This window comes from Vidua chalybeata, chromosome 21, assembly GCF_026979565.1.
Source record: "Vidua chalybeata isolate OUT-0048 chromosome 21, bVidCha1 merged haplotype, whole genome shotgun sequence".
NCBI lineage: Eukaryota > Metazoa > Chordata > Aves > Passeriformes > Viduidae > Vidua > Vidua chalybeata.
In genome coordinates, this window is record NC_071550.1 from 9,939,094 (window position 1) to 9,954,772 (window position 15,679).

Consider the following 15,679-nt stretch of genomic DNA (forward strand, 5'->3'; position numbering starts at 1 on the left):
TGGAATTCATTCCAGTTTTACAGCACAAAGGAAACTCCTGCCAGACCAGTCACCTCACACAGATCCCTGTGCTCACTTTGCCTTCTCAGGTCACTTTAGCACTTTAATCTTTATCTTCCCAACATGAGTCAAACTAACTCTGGCATTTTTGTTATCAGACTATTACTCATGGGATTGCAGTGAAAAGTCACAAGATTTTGAAAAAATAAAAAGTTGAAGATGTGTCAGCAACAGGTACAACAACTGGTGACACAGAGTTCCTGGTGGAAGTCTGTTCTGGTCACTTATTAATGTATTTATTTCCCCTTGACAGTGCCAGGGACACTGGGACATGGACAGTTCTGCTGCTCCCCAGGCCTGTATGATCTCAAATAACACCAAAAATAGTAATTGCCAACTGACACTCACATTGCTACTGCAAGGGGAGAAACAAATCCACGGGGAAAAGAATAAAACACAAACACGCCCAGGCTGGGGCCTCAGTGCAGAAAAGCAACAAGGGAAAAATGAAATTCAGAGCTCTAAGAACCCCAGAGAGGGTCTTGCAAAGTTTCCACGAGTGACAGTATGATACTCCCTGCTCAGACTCAAGGGGATCCTTCCCAGCTTGGACAATCCTTGGACAAGCAGAGGAAGCAAAGCAGCCAGGCTGAGCTGTGCAGACACCTGAGACATGTCAGTGAATGCTGTGACAGCTCCTGGGGCAGGAATGAGGTCACAGCCAAGTCACCAGGGCAGCTCCTCTCTGAGGAGGGCTGTGCTCAGCACCCCAACCCAAGGCCTTCACCCAGCCCCAAAGAACCCTCAGACCCACAACACCTGTGGGACCACCCTGCAGGGCCCTCACTGCATCTGAACACAGAGCAGCACCTGCCCAGAGTATGGACTGGCACAGAGAGCGTTTCTCTGCTTCCTCATGTCCAAGTTTCCTTAAGAACTCGAGGCAGAGAAGCAATCAGCACAAATCTGCAGCTCACACCCATCCAGGGTCCAGGCACCCAGCACTGCTGAGAGTCCAACTCCTCCTCACTGCAGTCCAAGGCAAACACTGACACATTCCCTGGCCAGGCAGGGGTGGGAAAGGCTTATCAGCCCTGAAAACAAGGACTTCAAATTGAGATTAGCCCAAAACACAAGGCTTCCTCACAGCTCAGAGGCACCAGTGGCTTGTTTTGACTACGGAGCCGGGATTTTCACAAAACATTGTTAACTGTGTACAAGTACATTGTGTGTGTGTTTTAGTTATGAGAACTATTTCTTCTCATGGGGTTTGTTTTTCACGACTAGGGAAAGCATCATGTGAGTCTGTTGGTCTGTGAGTTTCACATTTGTGATTAAAAACAAATGCAAGAAGTGCATTGAAGTCTGCCAGAATTCTGCAACTCCTTCTTTAGGCTAAAAACGAAAGTATTTAAATCGTAGCATTATTAAAATGGTTTTGCATATGAAGCAGAGCATGAATGGTTTGCAAGAAATAAAACACACACACAATAAAAATTGGACCAATCTTTAAAAGTTGGAAAGGATAAAACTCCCATCAGGAAAGGCTCTTTCAAACTAAAAGCGCCTAAAGGCATTGTCCCAATGCTATCAAATTAGGTACAGCTGCTTTCAGCTTCTGGAAACACTCACAGGAAATAAATAAGTCCAAAAACAGGAACAAAACAAAAATTGTACCTCAGGGCTGGTGGTGTTGTCCCCTTCGTCCATGTCTGGAGGTGCGGCAGGAGCAAAGACAAAAACAAAGAGAAGACTGAGTTAAGAGATGACCGCAGCTTCTGATCCAAACTCTTGAACAACACAAGCGGAAAAAAAATTTTTAACTTTATCCTCCCTTTGTACTGAGCAATAAAACCCAGCAGTGAAGTGCTCGGGGACGAGACTTCTCCCGAAGAAACTTCTCCACAGCCACGGGAATTTAGACAGAGGCTCCCCGGGAGCCTCTCCACACGGAGAGAGGCTGTGGGAGAGGTCTGTGCCCGGTGGCACCGCCAGACCCATCCCTGCTCCCTACGGAAAGCAAACACGGGAACGGCCCCGCGGGACGGGCACTGCCCGGGGACGGCACCGACACTGCCGGGCAGCACCGACCGCGGGTCACCCTCATGGTCCCCCCCGGCCAGCCCCAGGTGCTCTGCCCGGCCCCGTTTCGCCAGGCTAAAGCTCGGGACACGGGCTCCAAACAAGACAACAACAACTCCTCCCGCCGGGCCTGAGGCACCGGCACCGGCCGGGGGCACCGCGCGGCTGCACAAGCCCGCCAGGCCCGCGTCCCTCCGCCGCGCTCCAGCGATCCCCGGCACCCTCTCACCTGCTCCTGCTCCGGCCCCCGCCATCATCCCGGTGCCGGTGCCAGCCCCTGTCCCTGTCCCTGTCCCGGTGCCGCCCGGGCGCTCGCAGTCCCCGGGCCGGGGGCGAAGGGCGCAGAGCGCAGACCCCGCCCGTCGCCGCCAGGGGGCGCGGCCGCGCCAGGCCCCGCCCACGCCGCGGGCCGCTCGCTGCTGATTGGCGGGGAAAGCTCCCCTAGAGCCGTTCGGCGCGCGTGCCGCCTGGGGGCAGCATCGGCGCTGCGGATTGGCTGGCGCGGCGCGGCCAATGGGAGCGGGCGCTGTTGGGGTGTGCGGAGGCGGGAGCGCGGCGGGGCCGCTCCGGGTCGTGAGGGGGACCCGGCCCCGGTGCTCGCAGGGACCGGCTCCGCCTCCGCTGAGCCCCCCGGGTGCTCTCCGGGACTCGCTCCGGCTTCGCCAATTCCTCGGTGCCCGCGGGGACCGGTCTGGTCTCTCTGAACTCCCGGCTGCCATCAAGGACCGGCCCGGCTCGCTGAGCCCCCGGTGCCCGCAGGGCCCGGCTCCGATCCCGCGGAGCCCTCGGTGCCCGGCATGGGGCTGCTGACCCAGCTAGTCCGCGGGCTGGTGCGCGGCGCCGACCGCGTGTCGCCGTTCACCAGCAAGCGCGGCCCCCGGAGCCACAACAAGGGCCGCGGTGCCAAGAAGCTGGGCGTGCTCACCCGCAACAAGAAGTTCCTCCTCGTCAAGGAGATGGTGCCCGAGTTCGTCGTGCCCGACCTGACGGGCTTCAAGCTGCGGCCCTACGTGTCGTACCGCGCCCCCGAGGGCTCCGAGCCGCCCGTGACGGCCAAGCAGCTCTTCGACCAGCTGGTGGCTCCGCGCATCGAGAAGGACGTGAAGGACGGCACATTCGACCCCAACAACCTGGAGAAGTACGGCTTCGAGCCCACGCAGGACGGCAAGCTCTTCCAGCTCTTCCCCAAGAACTACGTGCGGTAGGGAGCGGGCCAGTGCGGGCCAGGCCCCGTCACTGAACATTACAGCAAACCCTTCTGCCTTGTTCTCCTGTAATACCTGATTGAAATCCTGGTGAAATCTGCGGTTTGATTTCCCATCCGTGTCTGGTAATATCTTCTGGGAGACAGTCGTGCCTGCTGAGCAGAGCCTCTCTGGGGTTCTGAGGATGAGGGGTCTCTGACGTTTCTAAATACAACGTACTGCAAAGTTTAAGAATTAAACTTTAAAAATTAAATTAAGACTGAAAGCGTTCACTTTGGGAGAAAGGAAGCAAGATTAGTGGGTGATGGTCTGTGGTGGTCACTTAGTCTGGAATAAGGGCTGCCAGACGAGTCCTTGCTGTGGTGGTTAAAACCCCCACATTTTCGGGGCTGGGCAGGGCTGTGATGGAGTGGGCATGCTGCAGCCCCAATCACAGAAGGATGAGCAGGGATCAGCCACAGTGGGGATGGGGAAGGCACAGCTTTTCTAACTGAACTCTGCATTTTTCACCTCCTGTGAAGCTGATCAGAACAAGTCACACACAAGTGGCTGTTTCCTGCCTTGCTGCTGTTGGCAGACATGGCCCTTCAGCCTTTCCCTTCTGAGACTTGCTGCCCAGCCAGGGCACTTGGCAGGTGCCTCACACCCCACGTGAAGGCAGATAATAACTGGCTTGCCTCATTTCTCTGAGCAAAGCAAGGCCTGGCCTAAAGCTTAAACCAGGCTGGTCCCAGTTGGTGTCACCGCTCCAGCTTTGCTGCCCTCGGGCTGTTCCCTCTCGCTCTCACAGGGCAATAAAAGCATTGCAACCTTTAAAACAGATACAGGGACACACCCTCGGTTTTCTCAGGAAACCGGATTGTCCACTCGGGATTGTCCCAAAGAATATTCACCCCGTGGACCCGAGCCGAGCCGTCCCAGGCCAGGGCAGAAGGTCCTCATAAGGACTGTCAAGTAATTTGATTTTTAAAACTCAAAACAAAAAAAAAAAAGATAAATCACTTATATTGGTTTTATTTTAGAAACATCCAAAAATAACATGTTTTTTTCTTTAGCAAAAGCTCTTGTTTCCATTACTAATATGAATCTTCATGTAACAGTGCTCCAGAATGTTTGCTAAAATACACATTCACCCTTGAGGAGGGGGTTTCAAAGCAGCAAAGTTCTCATCTGCTGCACCTCATTTAGTTGCAGCACTGTTACACAGAGACCTGTTGCTGGTGTTTCTTTCCCTCCAGACAACTCATTCTTTAGGACCCTCAATGACAAACCATGCAAGCTAAAAGTTACTGATCTAGTTTAAGCTGGTTTTTTGTTTCTATGAATAGAGAAAATGTTCCAGAAAGGGTGTTTTGCTGATATTTCACAGTGAAAAAAAGCTAATGGAGCAACCATGAGAAATCCTGCAGCCATTCCTGGAGGTAGTTAGGACAATGCTGTTAAGATTTTGGTTTCTGTACTTCAGATTTAAAAAGATGTCAAGAAACACCACTTATACTTTTTGGAGGTTTTGATCTTAAAGCTGTTCACCTTTTAAAAACTGAGTTTGACTTTGGACCTAAAGGTGGTTCTGTGGCGAGCAGAAAGAATGAGCTGAATACTGAGAGGCGGTGGAATACTGGGGGTGGTTGAGTGGCACTAAAACATGGTGGGGTCACTACAGGATTTATCTGATCCAGGGCATGCTCAGCTGGGAATGAGGAAGGAGTTTGCAGTCAGGTGATGAGTGATGGAAAATGATGGAGAAGCACCAGGATCCTCACAAGGAGGATCCCACAGCACTTCCCATCACACAGTCTGCACTTCCTTCTGAACCAGAACTTCTCTCTGTTAAACATCACAGTGAGCACATTGCACTGCATCTGGCCTGTCTGAGCTCTTCTCCCATCGCACAGCCAAACCTCTGCTCAGGGGTTTGCTGAGGCATTCAGGAAACCTTCCGATCACTTACTGGGTCTGCACAGCAGCACAACCAAGTCTGGTTTGTGAGGGAAGGAGGAGAACGGGCTTAACAGACCCAATGTGAAATGCAAATCAGCCTTGAAAGGATTCAGATCTGAGGTACAAAGCAGCAGCCTGTGAGAGGAGGGCTGTTCCACTTGGAATTAGGACATTAAAGGAAAAACTAAATAAACCTGTCTGGTCATGACCACAGGCTTGCAAAGGCTTCTCTCTGTGCTGAAAATAAACCACCAGGAATTCCAGCAGTGTTGGCCTTGAAGGACTCCCAAGCTCAGCAGTAAGATGGAAAAGCCCAGGAGTAAGGACAGAAGTTAGGGCATTAAGTTCAGCTGTCACTCTCGTTCAGGAATTGTCCTCCCTCTTCATTGGGACTGGTCAATGCAAACTTTCAGCCGTTCTTTCACATGGAGATCTAGGACTTTGTACATCTGGAGGGGTCACCAGGCTCATCTCCCACTTCCAGACATGGAGGATGTTGTCATAGAAAGAACAAGTGGCCACAATGCTCGTTTCTTTGGGGCTGTCTGGAGCCCTGGCAGAGTCACTGCCTCTGTCCAGGCCCATTCCATTGGGTCTCTTGGCTCCTGAGTCAGAGCCACTGGCTGACCCCGGATCTGCCCCTTGGGCAGCCAAATTTAAACCTCCCTTTAAACCAGAGCCCCTGACCAGTCCAGGATCCCCAGCCAGCTTTGGCCCTGCCCCTGCTGCGAGTGGCACAGCAGGGCTTTCACTCTCCTCATCCAGGATTACATCAAAAGTAGCTGTAGGAGACTCATAAATTATCTTCAGGTTCTGGACCTGCAAATTCAGCCTCTCGTCTCCTTGCCCTGATGCTCCCACGAGCTCCTCCGAAGGCTGGCACGCAGCAGCAAGGTCCTGGCTTGCAGGCAAGGAATCCCTTGGACACAGCCTTGACCAGTCAGCCCCATAGGCCAAGGAGTTGTGCAGGACATAGGATGACAGGATGATACACTCCTCTGTGTTTTCCGCTTAAAAAAAAAGATAAATTAAATTACTTAGAAATCAAGTTGTGGGTTGTGGCAGAGTGCTCAGCAGCCATTCCAGCATTGGCTGTGTCTCATGGGAACAGTTCTCTGGTTATTGCTTTCTTCACCACTGAGTGAAGCATTCCAGGAGGAATGAGGTACTGATATTTTTCAGCCACCTCTCAATGGCCCTGCTTCTTCCTGGGTCAGCAGCAGAGAACAAGAGGGTTTAACATGCATGAGATTAAAGAGCATCATTATTCAGAGTGCCTGAAGGCTCAAGACAGACAAGACTGATCACACCACAACATTCACTGAGCCATGAACACACCTGGGGGATTGCCAGGTCCTGGTTATTAATACACTGCAGATGTTCTTCCTGTCAGCTTTCAGCATTTGACTCTGACAGTAAGTGGATATCAAGTTCCTTCCTTCCCCACACAGGAGAAATGCCATCCTCATTTCCTAAGCTGTTGATCTGGCCAAAGTCTGGAGAACCGAGGAAGCCAACCATCCTCTGTCAGACTGCATTTGTAACGTGAATGCAAACGACTTTTTCACCATGGAAGTACCTCGTGATTCACATGAAGGGCTTATTCATGTTATTCTGGATTAACCAGGCTGCAAAGCACTTCCTTCCTGAGGCAATAGCTGATTCCCCAGCAGGTCAGTGACTCCTGTTAACAGGAAAGCACCACCTGACAGTGGGAAGCACCTCTCTGAACCATCACAATGAACACAAACCCAGAATGGTTGTGCCCTCACACCAAACACAAAGGCTTTCCTCCCATGAAAAGAAGTAATGAGAGATTTACACACAGATACTGACAGGGCCTTGGCACAACCAAGCAGGCCAAGAGAGTGCACAGATGTGGAAAAGCTGGAAGTTACCTCAATTTGGAACAGAAATCTATGGCTGTTAACACCATCTCAATCCTTCCTAGTGCCTCCCATGAACCTGGAGGCAGCAAAGGAGCACAGCAGAGCAGCCCTGGAGCACCTCTGTTCCCTGGACACTCACCCAGGCTCCCGCGGCAGTCGAGGATCTTGAAGCCACTCTGCATGCAGGCTGCCAAGAGCACAAAATCACACGTGGGGTGCCACTTCAGCCTCCACACCCCACCTTCCACGTGGGTGTCAGCCAGCGGCTGCCTCATGTTCCTGGTGTCCCACAGCAGCACGTGCTCATCATAGCTGGGGAAACGCCACAAACAGGCAGAAAAGCACAGCCAAGTCAGGGCACAGAAGAAAGGAAAGACCACATGCTCTGCACCACACAGAATTTCTGCAGAGGCAGCAGCACGTTCAGGTAATAGAGGAGGTTGGTCACAGCAGCTGGAAGGGACTCACCTTCCTGTGGCCAAGAGATTCTCCCGGTGGGGACTGCACTGAATGCTGCACACACCCATGGAATGTCTGCAGAGCGAAGAGACAGCAATTTGAGAAGGGCTTCTTCCGTGAATTTCAAGGATTTTGAGTCCACATTATTTCATCAGGGTGTCTCAGGAGAGGTAAGCTCAAAATTTCAGTCCAGTGACCTACCCAAGCAGCGTTTCATCTACATAGTCCAACAGCCTTCCCAGGGACAAAACCTCTACTCACACCATCTCTCAACACAACTATTTTCTAGTAATATCTACACCATAAACTGCTGCTCAAAGGCCCTAAGAACTCCAGCAGAACAACTCCATCCCCAGGAGGCTTTACTCCCAAAATTAGTATTTCCATACTCGTAGTCCCCAGTGTAATTTAAGTTCACATACAGAATTCCACTGGAGAGCTGTGTATATTGTTTTAACCGTTTTTTAAAGTAAGATAGAAAAGACATCATTTCAAATAACTAAACAGTGGAGAACAAAATATTTTCTAAAAGACATTCAATAATAATATATCCAAATTTAACAGAAAAATTGCCAAAATAAAAGTGTAAATCAGGATTCTTTCTTAGAAAGAAATTACCACCTTCTTCACATGTGGAAGTCAGCACTTGGTTTATTGTTAAAGGACATAGAGAAGAAAGTTTCAACCTGAAGTTGTTCTGATGAAAAAAAACTAATAGATGCCTCCATTTCCCAAGGGAGGCAGAACCAGGATCCACTATTACTGAGCATCTCGGAATTCAGTGGCTTGGGCAGAGGCAGGGCAGCAGAGGGTGTTCCCACCCCACTACTGGAGGGCTGGGCATGGACAGGTCTCACTCACCTCCTGCTGGTGAAGACTGGAGCCTCCGGACTGCACCTGGTGTCCCAGCCCTTGAGCAGGCTGTCATCCCCTCCTGCCCAGGGACAAAACACTGTGACCCTCAGCACCAGCCCTGAGCATGGGGCAAAACAGTGCCAAGAGTCTGCAGCTCCTCCCGAGTGGCAGCTCCCATCTCTGCTCTGGGACAGGGACAGGAGCCAGGGAATGGCTGGGGCTGGGCCAGGGCAGCTCAGGCTGGAGAGCAGGAAAGGTTCTTCCCCCAGAGGGTGCTGGCACTGCCCAGGCTCCCCAGGGAATGGGCACGGCCCCGAGGCTGCCAGAGCTCCAGGAGCGTTTGGCCAGCGCTGCCAGGGATGCCCAGGGTGGGGTTGTTGGGGGGTCTGGGCAGGGACAGGGGCTGGATTGATGATCCTGGTGGTCCCCTCCTGCTCAGGGCAGTCTGTGACACAGAGGTGATGCTTTCCAGCCCTGGGATCTCACAGAATTTAACAGACACGTCAAAAATCACATTAGGCTCCCAATACTGATCACCACAGAAAACACAAGTGGCATCATTATGTTGGTACCCTCCTCTTTGGTAAGAAAAAGAATTAGAAGTCATAAAGACTGGAGTCAAACAGCTCTCTGGCTCTTAGCATACTGCAGGAGAATATAATCTTTTTTGCCAATAGCCACCCAAAGTACAGTTTTCAGAGTACAGCCTCTCCTAATTAACTCCCAAGAAATTTCCACCATCAAGAAAAGAAGCCTTTCACCCCTAATCAGAGACCCCAGCTCTTTCAAGAGGTGATGAAATCAGCTCACCCAACCCTGGAAAGTAAAAACCCAAAGAACACATCCCCAAACAAGCCCCACGCCACCAACAGCCCCCACGGAGATTCCCAGCCCATTCAGACCTGAATACACGATATCAATGTCCCAGTAATTAAAAGCAGCAATCCAGGCCTCAAATTTGTGAGCTTCCCACTGGTTCAGGACATGCACAGAAGGAGCAGATTCATCTATGGAGAAAAGATTCAGCTTCCCCTCTGAATCACTGCTGATCACTCTTAAAGGGCATCCACTACAGCAGGGTACACAAAAAAAACATTGGGAATTACTGCAATAATCAAATATTTCCATTCAACTAAACACTAGCAGAGACTGGCAGCATGGTGGCAGGAATGACACATTCATACTTTTCAGCTTCAGCCTTTTCAGCTTCATCTTAAAATCACCTGCCCCAGTGACCACCCCTCCCTGCTCTCATGGGGAGCAACTACTCACACCCATGTCAGGGAAAAGAACCACTACTGGCTCTCGTCTTTCTCGCAGATGCAAAACTTGACTTCTTACATGCTTCACATTACATCAGTAAACAAATTCCATGTGAAGAGGGTTCTTTTTTTTTTTTTTTCCTCCAAGTCAGACTGACAATGCCCTTTCAGAGCCTCTTCCCTCTTCTGAATACAAAGAGATGTTTTATTTCCTTGCTATCACTGAAACTGAAAAGCACTGGCTGATCCTGACCTTTCCTGCTCTCTTCCTGTGCCACAGTACAGTTACAGTTTCTATACACAGTGACCTTGGAGCACTGGCAAATGTTTTGCAATTCCCAGTGCACAGATTTTCTGGCATTCCCTGACATGAACTAGGTCCCTTCTGTTTGGTTACCTGCAACTGCAGGCACTGCTTCGGTGGCCTGGGGCTTCTTCCCAGTTCTGTATCAAATGATTCAACCACACTCAATCTCCCAAATTCCCACATAAGAGATACAGGGCCACCCCCTTCCTACAGAGATGTGAACACTGTACATTTGGCTTCTAGGAGAAGTTACTGGTCTCTCAAGTGACAACAATGACAGGTTTAAGGTGGCATTTCATTATGGCAACAATCATTTATCATGAAGGACAGAGACAAAAAGGAAGTCTAACTGGCAATTCTACTTACTCATTAACACATTAGCACACACAGAAACGGCTTTAATTAGCAAATTTGCCCTACAGCATTAAGCAATGACTGCCTGATCCCCCTGGTTTCCAGCCTCACACCAAAAGCACTACTCTTCATCTGCACCTAGAGAACACATTAGCCCCTCCTCCTCTTCAAAGTACAGCTATTCAGCTTATTTCACACAGCAATGCCATTTCTGAAATCTCATGTATGAGCAGTTGAGAGAAGGAGGAGCCACTTCCAAGCCAATTCTCTCCTGTTTCTCACTAACCCATGATTAAACTTCCTACATGTGATATTATTAGCAGTTCTTAAGGAGAACTTCACACTAAAATTTCAGCTGTTCTAAAAGCAGAGTCGGAACCAGTGGCTCCATTTGCATCCCATTCTGGTCTTTCCTTTTAACAAAGGCAGCAGAAGACACATCCCTGGTTCAGCTGCTGCCATTCCCCAGAGCACAACCTCCCATTTGTTGTTGGTTTAGTCTCTGCTCCTGTTCCAGTGGCCGCAGTGTTTGTGTTTCTGTTACCTTTGCTCTGGAAATAGCAACTTCTAGAGCAGGGCCAGGGAGACAGCTGGGATCAAAAAAGTCAAAACCACTAAAGACTGCTTCATCCAAGCCCTCAGCTTCTCCTGAAAGTTGTCCCACACAGCCTGGCCTCCAGCCCCAGCCTCCATCTCCCATCCTCACCATTGCTCTCGTCCAGTGGACCAGTCCAAGGACAAGGCCAGTCGCTGTGCCCCAAGATCCACCCTGAAGCGTGGCTCCAACATGCAGCTGTTCTTCTACTGGAAACAAAAGGAGTGGATTAAGACTGGGAAGACAGCAGGCACATAATGACAGGTGCACTGCTTCCCATAGCAGGTTTTCCAGAGACTGATGAGCAAACGAGGGTCCCACACTAAGGAAGCAATGAAATGTCCCACAGCACTGTACAATCATCCAGTGCTGCTTGAGGGGCAAACATGCACACACAGGATCTCACCCTTCTGCTGCTCGTCTCCCACCAAACCTCCCTTAAACTCTGCTTCTTCTCAGGGAGCGATGAAGTGGAGCAGAAGTGATGACCTGACTGCTGAATTGCCTTACAGACTGGCCTCTGCTTTCTTTGCTCTGTCAGAATGGCTCTGATCACCCTCTTCTCTCACCACCAAAAGAAACCCCACTCCAAAAATCCTCCCTGCTTTTACCAGCTTTGCACTTTCTGATATTTCCCAGTTAGGCCATACTTGCTTCCAGGGTTTGCTTCTTCCCTCCTCCTGCCTCTCCTCCCTGACTTTGCAGGTGGGTAGAGCCCAGCCCAACTCTTTGGTACCATGAACAAGTTCATAAAATTTATGATAAACATTATCAGAAGACAAAAGAAGTATTGAAAAAGCTAAGCATGCCAAGGAAGCCATGGAAACCAGCTTTTCTGCAAGCCCATACACACTACTAGTAAATGATGTAGCAAACATGGGTTAAAACCAGCTTCAGCATCAGCAGGCACTGCATCCACCCACCTCACTTCCAGTCAGGTGGCAAAATTCCACAGCGCCTGTGGAGTTTGCGATGCCAACCATGGGATGTTCTGCAACAGGAATGTGGCACCTAAAAGATCAAGTTAAACAACTCTCCAATGTCCATCTTTCTTGTATTTTAGGAGGAGAGCAAAGCCATAACTTTCATTCCAACATGCACAAGGAGAAGATATGTGACCAAAAAAATCTCACATTAAAGAAAATCTAAGGTTCCTCAAGGTCCCACACACCTGCAAGGAGGGGATTCTGTACAAAGGAGATCTACTATATGTTATTATATAAATAAATTAGGTACAAAGTCATGACCAGTCAAGTGAGCATAAAGTATGAAACAGAAACAAGGTAGTCTTTGCTCATTGGAACAAACTGGAAAGTATTTCCCTCCAAGAAGTCAGGAACTGTTCCATTAGTAACTATTGTAATTGCTGCCATGCCAAAAAAGGATCCCGGGAGGAGCAGAGTGTGCTGCTGTGGCACCGAGCCTGGCCAGGCCAGAGTTACCATTTGATATCCAGGATGGCGGCCGTGTCGATGCGCTGGATCTCGGTCAGGGGGATGTACGGCTGCTCCTCGTTGTAGTGGTACAGGTAGAGCCGCCCCGTCCGGTCACAGGCCCCATTGCTCCCTCGGGAATCGCTCTGTGGCAAACACGGGAAAGAAAAGGGCAAGCTCAGCCGCGCTTCTGCCTCCGCACCCGAGATCCAGCTAGGAGCGAGGAGCAGGGCTGAGGGATGAAAGCCCCATCGGGGCCAGCCCCGCTCACCGGAGGGGCCGCTCTGCCCGCTCTCGAGCCACCCCAGCCAGGACAAGGCACGGCCCCGCCGCGACGACCCGGGATGGGGATGGGGATGGGGCTCTACCCGGAGCGGGACCAGGCGGGGACGGGGGCTCGCCCTGGTGCGGTGTCGGCCAGGGATGGGGCCGGGGCTCTCCCCGGAGCGGTACCGGGCAAAGACGGGGATGGGGACATGGACTCGCTCCGGAGCGGTACCGGGCAAAGACGGGGATGGGGACGTGGACTCGCTCCGGAGCGGGGCCGGCTGGAGCCGGGGCCAGGGCTCGCCCCGGAGCGGGGCCGGGCTCACCTGGTCGGGCGGGCGCAGGTGGTAGGTGCCGCAGGCCAGGATGCTGTGCCAGCCCTCCACCGGGCACCACTCCACCGCGTCCGCGCTGAACTCCGTGTCCACCACCTGCAGCGTGCGCGTCCTGCACGGCGCGGCCATCGCGGGCCGGGCCCTGCTGCGCCGCCGGGGCGGCTCCCAGGAGGCTCCGGGGAGGCGGGGCCGCCGCCCGTCTGCTTCCCGGTCAGGGCGGGCCCGGGGCGGAGCTGCCCCCGCGGAGCCGCCTCTTCCCCCGGCCGGGCTGTCCGCGCCCGCGGGGCTCCCGCCGGGGTTCGGGGCTCCCGCTCGCCTGTCCGAGCTCCCGCCCAGCGCCCCCCCGGTGAGGGACCCCTGCCCTGAACCCGGCAGCCGCTCATGAGAAAAATCCGGGATCAGCCTTTCCTCGCCATCCTTCTAGCGCCTCGCTTAGAGACCTTCTCCACCCCGGCACTTCCCGAGGAGACACGGGCTGGTACCGCTGTTCCGGACCTCGGAGCGATCCTGGTCGCTGCCCTGAGCCTTTCCCTTTCCCCTCAGTGCTTCCCCAGTCGGAGGGCGGGTCCTGCACCCTCGGGATGCGCCCCGCAGCCATTCCCACGGCGGTGCTGCTCCCCGCGCTCCCGTCCTCTCCTGGAGCCTGCCCTGCCGCTGTTCCCCCGGCGGAAATCCTGCAGACCCAAAGGTCCCATTGCTGAGTGAAATCAGTCAAGGCCTGGCCGTTTGCTGTTTTCCTATAACCAACCCTACATTTATTGACACTGAATTTCATCTCCCACTCATCCTTCTGCAATTCACTCAGCCTTTATTATATTATCATTACACTGAATAATATCATCAGTGGATGTTGTCATTTTCATTATACATTACCTTTTTTCTGAACTCTTTTTATATATTGGATATCCAGGTGTTTACTTCCCACCACCATAAAAACCCTCCCTTCTCTTCCTTTCCTGTCTTTTAAACACTTGTCTATGTGACATTTCCCTGTTTGACCAGCAGTTTTTCTTCCTTAAGTGCCTTGAGCAAAGTCATCATTAAATGCAGTTCAAACTGTCCCAACCAAATCCCCTTTTCCCTGCTTGGTGATGCCTGGAATTGAAGCAATTCCAGTAAAGTTTTGAAGCATGATCTCCCTGTACAGAACCCACACTGACTCCTCCTCAGTATTCAGCCATTGGTGCTGCATCACAGCATCCATGAATTTGCGAAGTGCAGGTGGCTGTAGTTTTAAATTCCTTCCAGAAGCCGCTGCGACTTTTGCTGTGACATTGTACCAAGGGAGAGGTTGCCATCCCAGCTGGGAGCTCAGCTTGTTCATCCCTGATCTCCCTCGGAGCCGTAGGTGGCACCGTCTGGTCCTGGCAACTTGTTGCTGCTCATTTCATGACTTTAATGTCTCCTGAAAGCACTTCTGTCCTGAGCAGATTCCCTGTGGAGCTCTCCATATGGAAGTATTCCTGTGCGAACTCCACCAGCTCTTTCACAGGGAACACATATGCAAACAAGTCACTGGATTTTCTTCTGCTGAGGCTTTCATCTTCAGGTCAGCCCTTCCCTTTTCTGTGCATGAGTCTCTGTTGACTCCAGCAGTCCCCCTGCTCCTGATTTTTTCAAAACTACTCATTCAAGTTTTGGAACTTGAACATTCTTCATATTCTTTTTCTTTGTATTATTTTCCTGGGTTGGTTTCTTTGATTGCTTGTTCTACATTTCACCTGCCAAACGTTATTCTTTCTATCTCTTAAATTTGGACATGAGTTCAGTTTACAAAGGATTGCTTCTTATTCTGAGTATCCCACATACTCCTGTTTAATCACACCAGCCTCCTTTTGCTCTCAGTGCTGTTTTGCTGGGTGATAAAGCTTTGCTCCTGGCCCATGTGGTGTCTTACACCATCTCCGTAACTCCCATAAGCATTTCAGTCTTTCAGCTGCTCCTTCTACCATGAGTTTTGTTTAAAATTAAGTCACAAAGGAAAACTAAGACTATAACCTGATGGTGTTTTCAAGGTGCAAGTATCAAAACACCAAGGCCTGCAATCCACTGTATTTCGTATTTGGTGTTCCTTAAGCCAGCCAGGATTTCCAGTTGTGTTTTCTGCATGTTGGGATTGGTGATATCATCCTACTTGGATAGGAAGGAGCACCTGGAAGGTACCTGTATCAACATTTCGCAGTGTGTTTACAGGGGGTGTGCAGCCCTCTGTTACAGCCAGCATCAGCAACGCTGCAGCCACCTGCCCTGAGCTGGATTTACCAGATTTCCCTGAAGGAAACAACTTGGATGAAGAACATGTCCATTGGGGGATGCCCTTGGAAAATCAGTTCCTGATCAGAACTGTCCAGGTCTGCTCCCAGATAAATGACTCCAATCCTGGGTTTTTAAATACTTGTCCATACAGAGATATCCCTGCCAGCCAGGGTTCTCTGTGGGTAAGGAGGGCCTTTACAAGAGCTCCATCCTCTGGGGTGGCTTGGGGAGCTGCCACCTCCAATTTCCTTTCTGACCCTCCTTACTGAGAGGGAAGATGTCTGTACATGCCAAGATCTGCCAGATTCATTGATCACACAACCTCCCACACCAGCAGGCAGGGATGTGTTTACTGCAGTCCCCAAGACCTTTCCAAGAGTCAAAATCCCCATAGCCACTTCTCTCCTGTGGCATGAGGAGTCTGGAGTCAGAGATCACA

General features: G+C 51.3%; 3 protein-coding genes across 4 annotated transcripts in view; 1 reads left to right on the forward strand and 2 right to left on the reverse strand.

Moving 5' to 3' along the window:
* The window catches only part of PNPLA7 (patatin like phospholipase domain containing 7), a 127,440-nt gene extending 125,009 nt beyond the window's left edge, over positions 1 to 2,431 (reverse strand). The window contains exons 1-2 of one of the 2 annotated variants that reach the window (XM_053961993.1): positions 2,312 to 2,431; positions 1,678 to 1,712 (exon numbers count right to left, since the gene is read on the reverse strand). In XM_053961993.1, the coding sequence (XP_053817968.1) occupies positions 1,678 to 1,712; positions 2,312 to 2,339 (63 nt within the window). In that variant the 5' untranslated portion in view covers positions 2,340 to 2,431. The remainder of the gene's footprint in view (positions 1 to 1,677; positions 1,713 to 2,311) is intronic. The other variant, XM_053961991.1, reaches the window with a different exon arrangement.
* Positions 2,432 to 2,596: 165 nt separating this feature from the next.
* Positions 2,597 to 3,540, forward strand: MRPL41 (mitochondrial ribosomal protein L41). Its single transcript, XM_053962157.1, has one exon. It carries the CDS (start codon positions 2,880 to 2,882, stop codon positions 3,285 to 3,287), a length of 408 nt encoding a protein of 135 aa, XP_053818132.1. The 5' UTR covers positions 2,597 to 2,879; the 3' UTR covers positions 3,288 to 3,540.
* A 745-nt stretch (positions 3,541 to 4,285) lies between these two features.
* On the reverse strand, positions 4,286 to 13,136 carry DPH7 (diphthamide biosynthesis 7). The gene is made up of 9 exons (XM_053962156.1): positions 12,976 to 13,136; positions 12,392 to 12,528; positions 11,873 to 11,960; positions 11,061 to 11,155; positions 9,334 to 9,500; positions 8,438 to 8,510; positions 7,586 to 7,651; positions 7,257 to 7,429; positions 4,286 to 6,238 (listed from the first exon to the last, which is right to left on the reverse strand). The coding sequence occupies exons 1-9, from the start codon at positions 13,111 to 13,113 to the stop codon at positions 5,625 to 5,627; spliced, it is 1,551 nt and encodes a 516-aa protein (XP_053818131.1). The 5' UTR covers positions 13,114 to 13,136; the 3' UTR covers positions 4,286 to 5,624.
* Positions 13,137 to 15,679: the final 2,543 nt, after the last annotated feature.

Bases quoted from the DNA above. Each gene is read 5' to 3' on its own strand.
- MRPL41 (XM_053962157.1), top strand. From the start codon at position 2,880: ATGGGGCTGCTGACCCAGCTAGTCCGCGGGCTGGTGCGCGGCGCCGAC.
- DPH7 (XM_053962156.1), bottom strand. From the start codon at position 13,113: ATGGCCGCGCCGTGCAGGACGCGCACGCTGCAGGTGGTGGACACGGAG. The intron at 12,529-12,975 runs GTGAGCCCGGCC...TGTTTGCCACAG, and splicing joins ACCTGCGCCCGCCCGACCAG to AGCGATTCCCGAGGGAGCAA. The intron at 7,430-7,585 runs GTGAGTCCCTTC...GCGTTTCCCCAG, and splicing joins AATCTCTTGGCCACAGGAAG to CTATGATGAGCACGTGCTGC.